Here is a 16,916-nt window from a genome sequence, read left to right as displayed (position 1 = left end):
TTAAGTGCCTATTATGTGTAAAGCCCCGTGGGCTAAATTGTAGCAATACAAATAGAAAAGACAGTCCTTGCTCTCAAGGAGCTCACATTCTAATGAGGAAGGTAATGCAAATGGAAAGGTCTCATGATTCTTAGGTAGCAGCAGCAAAGCAGATGTTGATGCCCCTTCTTTAATGTCATTTCCACTGATAAAATATTAGTTTCTTACTTTGAACCATAGGACAGTGTCAAAAACTTTGATAGGAAGAACTTTTTTTGAACATGAATTCATAAAGATATAAATGTAATATTCATATTCATAAAGGCAAACATATCACTCTATTCCTGTAAATTCCTTGGATTCCACCCACTTTCACACAGGTCACCAATCAGTAGTGCTGAACCTCCTTAATAAGCAGTGAGAACAAAGAAAAGCTGACTTCCAAGGGGTGAAAGAGTTAAATGACTCTTTCCCAAGATTCTATATTGTACTTCTCATTACCAGATCGATTAATTACTGGTCCTAGAGAGTTTCAGAGGCACAGGCTACTCAAGGAACTTGTTAAGGTAGGTTTGTATTTAATCCACTGGGGAGACAATCAACAGGAACAGCAAAGTTAAAGCTTAAGCATGAAGACTTTCTTTAATTGGCATTTTAAGGGGCCAGAACAGGTTTACAGGGCCTATTATACCAATCTCTCCTGCCTTAGGCAACCCAGATTAAAAGAAATCAGACAGGACATTCTGAAATTTAGCCTCAGTGATCCCATCCCAAACCATCAGATAGCAGGTTTCTAAAAAACATGTTCCACTTTATGTCAGACTAGGCATTTGCTTTCAAAGCTCCTACTGAAGGAATGAACCATTTAAACAGCAGAGAAAGGAGTCTGAACTAAGCCTACTGGTAAAATGAAGATGCTACCATGTCCCAAATATGGAGGGAAAGAGGAGTGAGTTGATCAAAGAAGGCAGAATGAAGAAGCATATAGTTAGAATTCAGACAATGGTTTAATTGTTTTATTTTGGAATTGTGAATTTCCAGGTTGTCTTCTAGAGCCATGTGTGTATGCACACACACATTTTATTATAGTCTATATGGCATTATCTGTAATACTTATTTCCCTCAGTTTGCATGGACAGACAGATCTTAAACTTTGGGTGTGAGAAAAATGTTTCCATAACCTTTCACTTCAACCCTGACTCTATTTTCTACCCTTTTACTTAAAGAATGACCATCTTCCTTCTCAACAGGGTAAGCCCTTCCACCTGCAATGTACTTTCTCTCTTACCTTTTGATATCACTATTTGATGTCACAAATCTTAATTTTAACTGACTTCTTCCCTTTAGACACATCTGGTTTACACTAATCTTCAAGATAATTGAGCTACTATCCCATCCTGCTCCTTTTCTTCACAGACAAGTTCAATTCATTTCAACTCAGCATGAATTTATGGAGTGCCTGCTATGTCCCAGGCACTGTGCTCCAGAATAAAGATAAAAATGGAACAATCTGTATCCAAGAAGTGTCATGTTTGTATTCTATGTGTGAACTTCTTGGAAGGCAATGTAATCCTGATTGCCCCTCAAACCTACCAATCACATTTTCTATTTCTGATCATTCTTCTTCAGTCTCCTTTGTATTTTGTCACTTATATCATGCCTCCACACAGTGGATGTGCCCCTAAGCTTTGCCCTGGGCCCTTTTCTATTCCTTCTCTACACTTTTCTCCTTGTTATCCATCTCATCAGCTCCCAAGAGTTTAAATAATCATCTCTATGCAGATGACTTCCAATCCTATATATGTCCAGCCCTGGTGTGTGTGTCTGTGTGTCTATCTGTCTGTCTCTCTCCCTCTATATGTACATTTGGCAACTGTGTATCAGATACTTCAAACTCAATGTCTCATAGGCAGCTCAAACTCAACAGGTCCAAAACTGAACCCATCTTCTTTCCCCCAATCCCACTCTACTTCTTTCAGTCCCCCAATCTCAAGGCCCATTTAACTCTTCATTTTTCCTAACTCCAGATATCCAATCAAGTTGCCAAATCTTGTCAATTCTACCTCAACAACATCTCTTATATCTGTCCCTTTTTCTCTACTTTGATGCCTATATGCTAATTTTGGTACTGATTACCTTCCCACTGGGACTACTGTTAAATGACTCTTGATCAGTATCCCTATCTTAAGTTTTCCCCTCTCTTCCCCAATCCATTCTCCATACAGCTGGCAATGGTGATTTTTTTCTAAAGAGCATGTCTGACTACATTAGTCCCCTGCTTAGTAAATTCCAATGGGCTCTTCTGCTGCCTACTGAATCAAATATAAGCTCCTTAGTTTAGCTGGTAAAGTCCTTCCAAACGTGGCTCCAAACTACCTTTACCCTATCCCAGACTCTGTGTGGTCCACCTGGACAGTCCTTCTTGCTATTTCTATACCTGACATTCCATCTTCCAACTCCATGCTTATGCAATGGCTGGCCCCCAGATGTGGACCAAACTCCAGGATCACTTTTGTCTTTGAAAACCCTTTGTTTTCCTCAAAACTCTGCTCAAGGACCGCCTTCAACTATGCCAGATCTTTCCTGATCTCCCCAGTTGCTGGTACTCTCCTCCCCTAAATATACCTTGTATCTATTCTACAGGTACTATTTATGTAAACAAATGTCTTTTTCTCTATATTCATAAATATACAATACCCCCACTAACCTGCCCTCTTAAAATGCACTGACCAGTGACATGTATATGATTAAAATACAGTCTCTATTTAAGCAAGTATAATGTTTTTACTTTTATGTCTATATCTTTTCAACTGTCAGTACTGTCTGGCTTAGGAATGAGCATTTATCTGTTGAATTCATTTTGTATAGCCTAGAACCATGATGGTGAACCTATGATACATGTGTCAGCACTGACATGCACAGCCATTTTCAATGACACACGGTCACATGCAGGCTCAGCCGCCCAGGGAGCTGGGCACCCGCAGCTGTGGCTGTGGCCATGTCCCAGCCTGGCCCAGGGGGAGGGCTGCTCCATGCGCTGGCTGAGGGGGCAGGGGGCGAGTGTCTGGCTGCACATTCCAGGTGGCTGGGGAGAGTAGGGCTCCCATGGGGGCAGGGAGGAGCATGCGCACAGTAGGACAGCAGCGCGTGTTGGGCTTGAAGTATACAAAATACCAACCTTCAACTGAAGATTTAGCCAATGAAATTCAGCAACAAAAAAGTTATTAATAGGCAGGTTAGTTAAAAAACTTCCCCCTCCCCCTCACTTATCTTAGTTCACAGCACCCCACACAAGTTAAATAATATTAAGACCAACAAAAGAAACTGACTAACAGATGAACAAAGAAGTCACTAAGCAGGTAAGTTAAATGATTAGTTTTTGGTTTATTAAATACAGTTATATATTATAATTATACATTTTTGTTATTTAAACTATAAATATCATGAAATTATGGTATTTTTCTTGAAGTGACACACCACCTGAGTTATGCTCTTTTTTTTGGCAAATTTTGACACACAAAGCTCAAAAGGTTGCCCATCACTGGCCTAGAATGTGGCCTCATGTGGAACTAGGCACTTAGATGCCTTTTGGTAATGAAAGCTTTTATTGGATATGTGGAAACAGGAAATGCTATAAGTTACATTTCTCCAAAAAAAGGAACACTGGATGGTCACTGATTTGCTATACTTTTGCCAGTTCCAACTTTTTATCAAAAGAATGGAATACCATTAAAAATACAAAATCCTTTGATTTTTTTTCAGTAGTCTAAAACTTTCCTTGGCAATAAAACTATGAGAGTATTGAATGAGATTTAAAAGGCTATAGGATGGTTAAAATTCTATGTTTGGCCACCCCTCTGAGACCTTTTAATTACCACAAAGGAAAAAGTTTGAAAGCTGTCAGTTACATAGCATAAGAAACCATTACTCATGATAATGTATTCCTGCAGGGAGCCAACAGACTCCCACTGGCTGACAAGGTCACAGTTTGGGAGACAGGAACTGCAAGGAAGCCCCCTGAGAACAAGACCCCCTTATTGACCACCATCTGTGACTTCGCTCTCTCCAACTTTCCTAACTAATGGACTTGTCATGATTATTATTCTCTCCCCAATAGAGGAGAAATAAGGAGAGCAAATACTTATAGGAGCAATACATATATATCCCACTTTAATCCCTCTAGGTTATTACCCTAAAAGATTGCATTTACAGAATTAAAGCCGAAAGATTAGTGCCTATCACCCCTCCTTTCTTTCACTCAAGCAGAGATATTCTCCAAGGCCCCACAATAAACACTGGCCAAATGCTTGAACACTATATTATTGTCTTTCCTCACAATTATCACACACCAATGAATTTGTTGATGAACAGAAACCAGGCAGCATTGCCAGGTACTTCAAAGTAACACAAGAAAAACAGAATTTGTAAACTGAGGAAAATCCCAAATCCGGTCTGCTTTAAGTAGCCTTTTAACTTTGCACCTAGATATGAAAATGTTTTGTTATTCATCTCCTAAGCAATTGTAATTAGTAGTGAAAGCTGATCAAAAGCACAAAGATCCTCTCAACAGGGGTATTAACCTACAAACTACTTTATTCATGTTATTCATATACATCACAGAGTGTTGTAGAAATGTAGTAAATGATCACAGAATTCTTTGTTGTAGTAACATCATAAGAATGTTGATTAAGTGATTTGATAACATCCAATCAGAATGCAGAATATCACATATAGAAAATTGATTGTGTGCCAAAGAAGTATGTACTTGAAACCCTATATAATAAACAAACCACAGTACTATGGCAGAGCACTATGTGTGATGCCTGCGTACATGGGTTTGAACACAATATCTCTCACCTCATAATTCAACCAGATTGTCACACTTAGAGAAAAAATCTCAGACCCTCAGATAGACCGCTGGATGGCACTCTCCTTACATTCCAATGAAGTTTTGCATATCAAATGTAAAAACAAGGTTCTACACTACATTTAGTACAAAGTAAGATTTAATTTCAGCACAAAAACCTTGGAATGTAGAGCTACAGGTTTGTCCCAAAATCTCCTTACCCCCTTTTCCATGTCTGTAACTACTGCTATCTCTGGTAATTTGCCAAAGTGAAGATATTTTCTCCACAATATGAGATCACACTATAGTCACAGAGGCCTGCTCCAAACTTGGGAGTAGCCGACCATAACTAACATTTTTTTCATTGTGTTAAATATGTATATGTTGAAACTAAACAAGCTTTGTTTTAAATATCATTCTCCTTTACATAAAGAATATGTGGCAGCTTTTAATCATACTATATCATCTTTGACAGATATGGTATGGTTGGAGTCAAGATGGCAGAGTGAAATGAAACATTTTGCCTACATTCCCAGCATACCTTTCTCCACACAACCTAGGAAATATGCCACATCAAATTCTGATTGGGAAAGCCAAGAAAATGTCAGAGTGAGTCACTTTTCTAATGCAAGGCTTAAGGAGACAGAAAGGTCTGCAGATTGAAGGCAAAGGGGCTGGCCAGGTGCATATGCACATGGGGGCAGTAGGAGAGAGCATTCTAGAGCTCAGGGATAGAAAATGGGATATGACAGTGCCAGGCCAGGAAACACCAAGGCAGGGTGCTGGAACAGGTAGCATCTTGCAGTTCTGCTACCCAATACCAAGTTCTAGTGATCCAGGGTAGACAGGAACAACTACAAGTTCTGAGCACAGAACAAGTTCTGTTTTAAAAATGTTGCTGTATATTGTCGGAGTTGTGAATTAATTGAAAATTCTGGAAAGGAATTGGGATTTATGTGCAAAGGGCTTTAAAAGAATGTATGTCCTTTGATCCATCAATACCAGTACTAGGTTTGTATCCCAAAGAGATTTTAAAAAAGGTGGGGATGGACCTATTTCTACAAAAATATTTATAGCTGTGGTCTTTGTGGTAGCAAAAAATTGGAAAATGAAAGGGTGTCCCTTGATTAGGGAATGGCTGAACAAATTGTGGCATATGATGATGATGGAATACTATTGTGATATAAGGAATGATGAACTGCTTGATTTCTTTAAGAACTGGAAAGAACTCCATGAACTGATGCAGAGTGAAATGAGCAGAACCAGGAAAACATTGTACACAGAGACTATAACATTGTGGGACAATTAAATGTGACTGACTCTGTTACTAATAGCAATGCAATGATCCAGGACAATTCTGAGAGACTTATGAGAATGAACACTATCCACAGCTAAGGAAAGAACTGTTGGAGTAGAAATGCAGAAGAAAACATATGATTTATCACTTGTTTATATGGGTATGTGATTTGGGGTTTTGGTTTAAAAGATTACTCTATTAAAAAAAATGAATAATATGGAAATAGGGTTTTGAGTGATAATTCACGTATAACCCAGTAGAATTGCTTGTCAACTCTGAGAGCAGGGAGGGAAAAGGGGAAGGAAACAACATGAATCATGTAACCATGAGGGACAATTTTTAAAATAAAATTTAAAAAATAAAAATGTAGCTGTGTGACTGAGCTCGGAAACAGAAGGGTAACTCAGTTCTGGCCTTTAGCCCAACATATAAGTCTGTAATGGAATAAACAGTAAAAAGAATGTCCCAGACCAAGGGGAAGTTAGTAGTCCAGGCACTCTGAACCTACAGAACCTCCCAGTATCCTAACAGTGACTGTATCCAGATTGTCATCCATGCACAAATGAACAAATCCAAAGCAGAAAACATGCAGTGGCAAAAACTGGAGGGCAACAATTAGACTACTTCCTGGAGCCCACTTTGGGAGCACTGGAAGCTTGCAGCTGCATTAGCCTGCATAACTTGAGTTATGAAAGCAGCAGAAGATATAAAAGAACAGAAGCTCAGTCCAGACATATCCTCCAGAAGTAAGCAAAACCCAGAACTAACTTGATGTTCGAAATAAAAAAGTAGGCTGGGAAAATGAGCAAACAAACAAACAAAAAAAAGAAACTGGCTAGAAAGAGCAAGCTAATAAGGTTAGAGGGAAATTTGAGACATAAACACAGAGGAAGACAATATTTTGAAAATATGGGGAAAAAATATCAAAAAAATAAGACTGACACAAGCACACAAGAATTCCTAGGACATCCAAAATTAAGAACCAAATGAGAAAGAGTTAAAAAAAAAAGGCGGGAATGAGAAATTAGATCTATGGAAGAAAGATAAAAAGAATTAGCTACTTGGTAAAAGAAGTACAAAACCTTACTGAAGAAAAGATCTCCATGAAAATGAGAATCACCAAACAGAAGCTAATGACTCTGTGAAACGTCAATAATAAAACAAAGTTTAAAAACTGAAGGAAAGAATAGAAACACCAAGGAAAAGCAACTGTCTGACTACAATGGCTGAGGGGACATGACAGAGGAAAGACTCGGAGCGAACACTCTGATGCAAATACTAACAACATGGCAATGGGTTCAAGTCAAGAACACATATGATACCAGTGGAATCACACGTCGGCCACGGGGGGTGGGAGGGAGGAAAAGAAAATGATCTTTGTCTTTAATGAAAAATGCATGGAAATGATCAAATAAAATACTATAAAATAAAAAAAAAATAAAAACTGAAGGAAAAAATGTCAATTATTTCATAGGAAAAGCAACCAAAAAACAAACAAACCAGATTAAGGAGAGAGAATTTAAGAATCATTAGACACCTAAAAGCCATGGGCTGAAAAAAAGATCCTAGATATCATATTATAAGAAATCATTAAACTACCCATATATTTTAGAAGAGGCTAATGTAGAAATAGAAAGGATCCATGTGTCATTTCCTGAAAGGAATCACAAAATGAAACCTCCCAAGAATGTTATAGCCAAAATCCAGAGCTTCTAGGTTAAGTTAAAAATATTTAAAGTATCCAGAAAGAATTTACGGCCCACAGAGCCACAGTTAAGATCTCCTAAGATTTAGCAGTCACTGGTATAAAGAAATGGAGAACTTAGAATATGATGTTACAAGAGACAAAGAATCCAGAACTAAGAATATCTTACCCCAGCAAAACTAAATATAATCCTACATGGGGAAAAAAAATACTTTTAATAAAATAGAGGATTTTCAAGTACTCCTTGATGAGTAGGCCAGAGAAGAAAATCTGACATTCAAAAACAGGAAAAGCATAGAGTGTTAAACAAGTGAGAAGTCATAAGGGACTAAACAAGGTTATACTATTTACAATTTTTTTGGTGACTGTTTACATTATTATATGGGGAAATGATACAGGTAACCCTTATATCACTAAGACTTTTAGAAGCAGTCTAATTTAGACTGAAGCTGTGGCATGTTCTTATTATGTTTAGATGATCTCAAAAGAAGAATGTAGAGGAATGTACTGAGAGATGGGGAAAAGGAAAGAATAGGGACTATTATCTTGTATAAATGGGTCATACAAAGAAGAGTTTATATAATGAATGGGAAGGTGAGAGGAAGAGCAAGTGACACCTGAACCTTATTTTTTTTCCTGAAATGGTTAAGGGAGAGAAAAATATACTTACAAAGTTGAATACGAAAATTCATTTTACTCAATAGGGAAGTAGGAGGCAAAGGAGAAGTGGAGGGGGTAGGAATAAAAGGATGAGTTGATTAAGGGAGGTAATGGCCAGAAGCAAAACAGTCTCTTAAAGAGGAAAAATGAGAAGGAAAAACACTGCAGAATAGATTAGCAGCCAGGATCCAAGAAGATGTTATTTACAACAAACACATATGAAACAGGAAGATACTGGTGTGGTTAAAATAAGGGGCTAGAGCAAAATCCATCATGCTTTAGCTGAAGTAAAAAAAGGCAGGGGTAGCAATCATGAGTTTAAGACACAGCAAAAGCAGAAATAGACTTAATTAAAAGAAATAAACAAGGAAAACATTTTACAAAAAGTTACCAAAGGCAGCTAGGTAGCAAAGTGGATATAGAGCCAAGCCTGAAGTTGAGAGAACCAGGGTTCAAATCTGAGCTCAATCACTTCCTAGCTGTGTGTGACTTTGGTAACTGGGGCAGAAAGTAAGGGATTAAAAATAAAAGATACCACAGAGAATGAATTAACTAGATACTTAAAGGAAAAGTTAAAGGAGTTACAGAAAAGAAATAAGACAATAAAATTCTATTAGTGGCAGACCACAATTTGCTTCCTCTCAGACCTAGATACCAGTGATGATATATGCACCTGTTCAAAGTCAGTCTTAATTTTCTAGACCCAATGAAATGCTTAACTGTCCAGTAGAGTTTGCATCATTAAACCTCTTTACAGGATTTTATATTCTTAGGAAAAGGAACAAGTATTTTTTGTGATACTGTTACTCTTTTCTACTTATTGAAACAATACAATTCTTTCATCAAATGGCAACAGATGAAAGAAGCAATGGGAAAGATGAATAAAGCTAACATTTAGGACAATCATTTTTATGCTAAATTTTTTTTATCATTCCTGGAATTTCATGTTGGAGCAAGCATATATTTGATGAAAAATACATTTTCTTGAAATTAGAATTCCATAGGTAAACTTCAACTAAACTAGTAACAGAAAAATAATTCTTTATGTCCCCAAACCTGTCTTTTGCCCTCCCATTTATTTTGTTATTTATATTCTATATGCTGACCACAGTCTAATTCAATGCTCAGAAATATTTCCTGTATTAGAAACAAAAAGGGGCCTATTTGATCTAATTTATGCTGAATAAAAAGAAGCTTGTGTTTTTCTCATAAACTCAAGATCATTCTCTTCCTTGGGTTCCCATGCATATTTCCTTTTAAGAGCTAGAACCCTATTTCTCAAACATGATTAATAACTTTGTTCCTCCAATTTGCTCAGTCGAGCAGCTATCCCAGATAATCTCATCTCAATCCCTCTCTTCCTCCTCCTCCCCAGTTTCTAGGTCTGTGTACCCAACACTTTCTAGTAAGTGCTAAGTGTATTTTTGAGACTTCTATCCTGTTCCCACTTCTAATCTCACTTTATCCTGTCTGCCCTCTATTTATATATCTATAATATAATAACTCCTGGATTTATGAATTATATAAATGTAACCAGTATCCATTAAGGCTCTCCAATTCCACAGCTCTGTAATCATGAAAACTAACCTTTGTACAACCTGTCTGCTAACTAACGTATGGTCTTGAAAGCTCAGAAAATGGACCACTTATTAATAGAATTTTTTTTTTTTGGTCAACAGAGGGCTCACAAGAAAACCTTTTGTTTCAATTCCTGCTAAAAAAAACTTTCTCATAATATATTAATTATCTGTGAATTAGTACAACAATTCTAGAGTCATTAAAAATTAGTAACTGTATATATTCTTTAGTTGAACAATTTTACTATTAAGCATATAACCTGAGGACAATAAAGATAGAAATGAAAATCCAATAAACACTAACATTATTATTATTATTATGAATTATCACAGTACCACTTTTTCTGACAGCAAAGAACTGAAAACAAAGTGGGTACCCATCAGAAAGGGGGAATGGCTGAGCAATCTGTAATGTATATAAAGGAAGTAGATTATCGCTGTGCAGTAAGAAACAACTAATTTAAGTTCAAAGAAACATTAAGAAGATGTGCACAAAACAGAGGTTGAGTGAAATGGGCCGAACAAAAAGAACAACATACACAAAGACTATGACCAGGAAAAGGAAAAAAAGGAAGCTTTTAAGTCAGAGTAACTGAAATGTCAATAATGGTTCTGGAAAATAAAGAATGGAACATACTTCTTTCCCTCTTGGTAGAGAGGGAGAGGATCATCTGAGCATAATATAGCAAATACTGTTAGATTTAGTCACTAAATTAAGATATTTTGGCTTAACTGTTTCACTTTGTAAAGAGAGGGTTCAATTTTCATGGTTAGGAAAGAGATCCAGAAGTTACTGACATTAAAAACAAAAAGGAATAAAACTTTACTATATAATGAGCTGGAGAAGGAAATGGCAAACTACTCTAGTGAATCTTTGCTGAGCAAACCCCAAATGGGGTCACAGAGTTAGATACAACTGAAAAACAACTGAACAAATACTACAGAGTAATAGTATCTTAGCCTATACTTTGACATAGTGGACAACCCTGGGTATTCTCTGACGACTCAGCATGTTACAATGTCTCAGGGCCATAATTATGATTAATATTCTGATTATATGGCACTCTCTTTTTGGAAATCCCTTCAGAACCTATGTCACACTCTTTTGAATGTTGTCAATAGTGGCAAATCTTTGTCTTCTGAGGACAGATTTAATTTTTGAAAAAGTCAAAAACCTTCTGGCTTTCTACCTGATAAAATCATTGACTTGGATAACAGGACAGTGTCACTTTGGGTTTTAAACTGATAAAGTCTTTTATGACTTGAAAATTTGCTCTAATGGCAATTTCAAAGAAGAAGCTCCAAAAATGTTGTGAGTAATAACAAAGGTGCTGAAATAGTCTCCCATGGTGACAACTTTTAAATGAAGCATTCTTTCTAGTATATAATTTTTTTCATAGTTTGTCATTAAAAATCAGGCTTGACAACTTGTAGTTATAATTAAGCTCACAGGATCATGGCTCTAGAATTGAAAAAGGACCTCAGAGGCATCTGGTCCAATTTCTTCATTTTACAGATAAAGAAACTGAGGCCTAATGACTTGACCAACGTTACAGATTTAATACAGGTTAGATGACAGATTTGAACCGAGGTCCTGTGACTCCAGAAGTAAATGCTCTACCGTACTACATTGCCTCTTTGTTTCTGTGGACAGAAAACAAATTTAGCATAGCCTTCATATTCCCTAATAGCAGGATACCCCATGGAAGTTGCTATTAAAAAATAAATGCTGACATTAACTTTTCTTAATATACCATTCCTTCTCCTAAAAGTATAGCTTCAATCCTCCTCCTCCAAACAAACACTTCCAGTGCCCTAAAGATTCTGGTTAAAGAAGTAGGTTTGTCCTATAGCAGAATATATGATGTTTGAAAAAAACGGATTTCAACATTGAAAAAAGGTTTCCCAAAGATGTAGATAACACATATATAGCCCGGATCAAATAGCTTGCTAGCTCCAGGAAGGGGGAGGAATGGGAGATAGGGAGACAATTTGGATCCTATAACTTCAGAAAACATATGTGGAAATTTGTTATCATATGCAATTGATAAAATAAAAATATCTTTATTTTAAAAAAAGATTTCCCAACGAAACATTTACTTCAGCTTCTGTATCTATAAAAGTAAAGACATGATTTCTATAAAAACTGGAAAGACTGACATGAACTAATGCAGAGTGAAACAAGCAGAACCAAGAGAACATTGAATATAGTAACTATAATATTGTAGGACAATTAAATGTAACTGACTTTGCCACTAAAAGCAATGCAATGATCCAGGAAAATTCTGAGGGACTTAAGAAAGAATGCTGTTCACCTCTAGAAACAGAACTATGGGAGCAGAAATTCATAAGAAAACATGATTTATCACTTGTTTATATGGGTATGTGATTTGGGGTTTTGGTTTTAAAAGATTACTCTATTATAAAAATGAATAATATGGAAATGGGATTTGAGTGATAATATATGAATAAACTAGTGAAATTGCTTGTCAACTCTGGGAGGGATAGGGTGAAGAGAGGAAGGAGACAACAAGAATCATGTAACCATGGAAAAAATTAAAAAATTAAAATTAAAACATAAAAAATTTTAAAAGTAAAAGACAATCTCTTCCTCACAGGCAACTTGAAAATCCTGTAACTTATTAGATTTTAATTTCCAGATCATCATTTTTAACTGTTGGGGCCTGAATTACTTTAAGATCTGAGTTTTCTCTAATAGACAGTTAAGCATGTAACATTTCAAGCAGTAAAGGAAAACTACAGATGTTTGGTTCTCCAGAACAAAAACTTATTTTTAAGTCATGGCAAGAAAGCCATACGCTGAAATGAATAGATTTCTGAACATCCCAATTCTCGTGAAAAGACAGGTTTCCATTTAGTTTTCTTATTTATGAAATTCCCCTTAGGGTACTTTACTGTTTTACTGTCAAGTGTACTCACTGATCATAAAGATCCATTTATAATATTCAGGGAATTAGTAGAAATCCTAAATAACCTTTTAAGGGAAAATTTTTCATATATGCTGCAACACTGAAAACTTCTTCATAAATTTAACTCAATTTTAGTTATTTGTGTTCCTATTTCAGGGTACAGTCAAACAACTCTACTCAGGAGAATAGAACTATAAAATTGGTAATAGAGAAAAAATAATGGCAATGGGATTATAGAGAACAAGCAGTCGTATTTGGCTGCAATTTGGGTGGAACCAATGATGCTTATACTCTATTACATATTTAAAGCCCTAAATTGAAAAATGATTTGTCATTTTAACAAAAACATGTCAACTGCTGTGAACAACTTCTTCCTAATGAGGCAAGTATTGAACCTACTCTAGTGTTTCTGACACTTTCCCTGAAATCTCATGAAAAATTACCAGTCAGTTGCATCATTACTCAAAGGGAATATCAAAGCTATCCAAGTTACTCCAATGAGAATAAGGAGAGGAAACCAAGTATAAGAGAGAAAGGAAGAGGTGAAGGGAGGGAAAAAATAAGAAGGGAGTGAATTTTAGCCAAAACAGTCTCAAGATGAGTGTTTCCAACATAAATTCAATCTTTACCTTCTAACACATTCCAACAAGACAAATTATTTCCCAAGAATACGTTCAGTAGAAATTAAAATTCTTCTACCCATAATCAAAATCAATGCTGTGTAAAGAAGTCATTTAATCTATCTTCCTGTCTCTGGACAGGATTAAAGTCGGACTATCCCCAAAAGGTAGATCCTATTCATTCCTCAAAAATCTCTAAGGAAGGTAAGTTTGAAAATGTTTAAAGTCAATTAATTTATTTTGCTAAATCTTTCAAAGATAGATATTATTATCCAACATTCCTAAAAGTTCAATAAAGTAGGGACACGGTTTAGCCATTATTCTGAAAAGTGTCATATTTATGACAAGTAAACTGTTTTCTACAATATCACTGCACATGACTTTAAGGCCAGAGAATTTTTAAACAGTGAATAAGGGAAGGATGTCTGATTTCTTCATCATGGGAGATCGTTTTAGCCCTATAATTTACAACCCAGAAGTATCTTCCAATCCTGAGGCCTCTCCCTCTGAAAGAATGGCTCCTTCCAGGACTGCCATTTAAGGAAGGCACCTATGCTAGCCATTACATCTTCATTTCAAACAGACTGTACTCCTACATACATCTCTATCATAACCCCACACCCCTCTCCTCCTTACCCCCTTTCATATTTAGTCTTCCCCATTAACGTGTAATCTCTTCATGGACAAGGGCTTTATTTTTGCCAGTATTTAAGTCCCCGAGAGCACTAAGCACATAGGAAGCATGGTGGGATGGAGCTTGGGGGCTACCACTTAATAAGATAAATCCTAGATTGCTTGAGGCACATAGAGCTTAAGTGATTTGGCTACAGACTATGACCTGTGGGGTCTCCTGTCTAGCTATTAACTATCAGAGGGAAGATTTGAACCTAGTTCTTCCTGACATCAAAGCTGACACTCCATCTCTTAAACTTTTTTAGTTAAAAAAAAAAAACCCAAACCTTTTCTTAAGGTCCTTTATTTCAGAAGTTGTCAATATTTACATAATTTTATCTTTTTGGCTTCCATTATCATAACATCTGCAAAAGAACTTGTTCATCTCAAATTCCACATGTCCAAGTTGAAATAGTCATTTTTCCCTCTGAACACTGTTCTTATTAACAATTTCAATAAATGAGAATATAAGAATACATATTTATCATTAAAATTATACTGAATAATTTTTATTGATTCAGAACACTTACAAATGTTTGCAGACTATCTTTATTGATGGATCAGTTCTGGATGATCATACTTATTGTTGCACTAACTGGAGCAGATTAATAGGAATTTTTGGCTAACAACTGAACTATCATATTATAGTCAGGGTTGCAAATATGGGTATTATTACTTTAACTAGGACCTTAAAAATGACAATATAGACTGAAATATAGAACTTTTAATATAGAATTAAAAAATTAAAACTAAAGTAAAATTTATTCTTAGTTTGGATCAGCATAAAATGATGCCTTTCTTATCAGACTAAGTCTATTGTAAATAACAAGCCAATAGCCAATATTCAATATTCCTGACATTTAAGATCTAAAAAGAATAAGACCTTAGTTCTCATTGAAGAACTCTCTCTTTAAATTGCTTTTAAGTTTGAGTGCCAAGGTCTTTTGATAATAGGTATTTTGGAAGAGATGGCTGAGTAGCATTTCCCTTATCATTACTTAGAGATCATTTAGGTGTTGACAAAAAAAGTCAGTGGGATTTTTTATAAACTACCATGGCACAGGCTTGTTTCTTATAACTTATGATAACTTCGTATACCAGATCAAGTCCCTATCCAAGCTGCACAAAGAGAAGATGTCATCTACTGAGAATGGTTCCATTGGTGTGGTCCCATTGGAGTTTCTACTGAACCTCTTTTTAGCTTTGTCAAGATCCAAGATCAATTTCAGAATTCTGGGACATCATTGGAATTAACAGAATAAAGGAAGTTTGCTGTAAATGGGAAACTTGGGCATTAGTCAATTCGCCTCTTTAAGTTTTTAAAATGAAAGAAAATGGAAATAGTTATAATTATCTTGGGGATGTCAGTGAACTTACTGAGCTAACTTAGCCATACCTATGACATTTCTTCTCAAGGAGACAGTAATCAATGCCAGATATTCAATAGTTTCCTTCTAAATCCCCTATTTCCTGCTTATATGAAGAGAGGAGCCTTTCTTGACAACAATGCAGTGCTCTTTAGGAAAATGGTAGGGGGAACTGAGGTGGCGACTTAATGAAAGTCCCACATACTAAAAGAATTCCCTAAATTCAACCCTATCCTGTAATAAGGGTTATAGAATTTCTTGTGAAAAAAAAATGCTGGTAAGACTAAAGGAGAACTACACTAGTCATTCATCTTTGGTCAGTCTCATCTGACTCATGATTAAAAGTCCAACTCTGCCACTATATTTTCTCTTTCATAACTAGAAGGGAGTGTTTGCTGGACAACTGCCAGGACCTCACCATCCTTCCAATTCTCTTCTCATTCACAGTATAACCAAGGACAAGTTTGAGAAGTTATAAGAGGCCTACCAATATCTCTGCTACCAGAAGTGTGTTCTATGTAGCTTCTCTTTATGTCTTCTCCTTATGTCCCACCCCTTACCTGGGTCATCTTGTCCACAGAGACAGGAATTCCATCGATGGTGAGAGGTGGCAGCTCGGAGTTAACCTCCTGTGGCGCAGGGGCGTGTTCTGCTAAGGCTGATTCCAAGTCTTCAAGGATCATGCTCTTGTACTTGCGCACCTGTGGGGAATTAGGAGGCACACGTAAACAAGATGCCCAACAACAAGAACAGTTCAGTGCTAGGCAACAGGAAGGTGGGTGGGACTCCTTCTCCCTAAGCCTTGGCAGAGCCCAGTGAACAAACACTTCCACAGCTGGCAGATAAAAATACCCGCTGGGCCCAAAGACATCATTGTGCTGAGGCCAAATTAAGTGAAAAGGGCTGATGAAATTATGGGTAACACTGATGGGAAGGAGCTAGTGAAAAAAGATATTATATGGCAATACTGCTGATCATTCAGAATTATTTCTTTAGGACTCCCCAGACTTGCCATATCACCGGTTCTCTATATTTGTGTTGCCTTTTCCATTCGAATGAGACCCTTCTTGAGCACAGGGATTGTCTAGTTTTTGCACTTGTGTCTTCAGTACTTAGTACAGTGCTTAGCACACACTTAATCAACACTTTCCATTCATTTCCTTTCTAGAGAGTCCCAGGCCAAATTTAAGGTGCTGAATTTAATAACAATGGCATTATATCTTGTGCCTTTTTCCATTCACTGACTTGTCTGTGATGATCTTT

General features: G+C 36.5%; 1 protein-coding gene across 2 annotated transcripts in view; it reads right to left on the bottom strand.

The window, feature by feature from the left end:
- The window catches only part of NRF1 (nuclear respiratory factor 1), a 125,893-nt gene that overhangs the window by 52,290 nt on the left and 56,687 nt on the right, over positions 1 to 16,916 (bottom strand). For both annotated transcript variants that reach the window (XM_007504301.3, XM_001366887.4), the window contains exon 5: positions 16,214 to 16,354. In XM_007504301.3, coding sequence (XP_007504363.1) covers positions 16,214 to 16,354 — 141 coding nt within the window. The remainder of the gene's footprint in view (positions 1 to 16,213; positions 16,355 to 16,916) is intronic.

The sequence above is a fragment of the Monodelphis domestica genome, chromosome 5 (assembly GCF_027887165.1).
Source record: "Monodelphis domestica isolate mMonDom1 chromosome 5, mMonDom1.pri, whole genome shotgun sequence".
NCBI lineage: Eukaryota > Metazoa > Chordata > Mammalia > Didelphimorphia > Didelphidae > Monodelphis > Monodelphis domestica.
The sequence above is the reverse complement of the archived record's forward strand: the minus strand, read 5'-3'. Positions and strand labels throughout refer to the sequence as shown.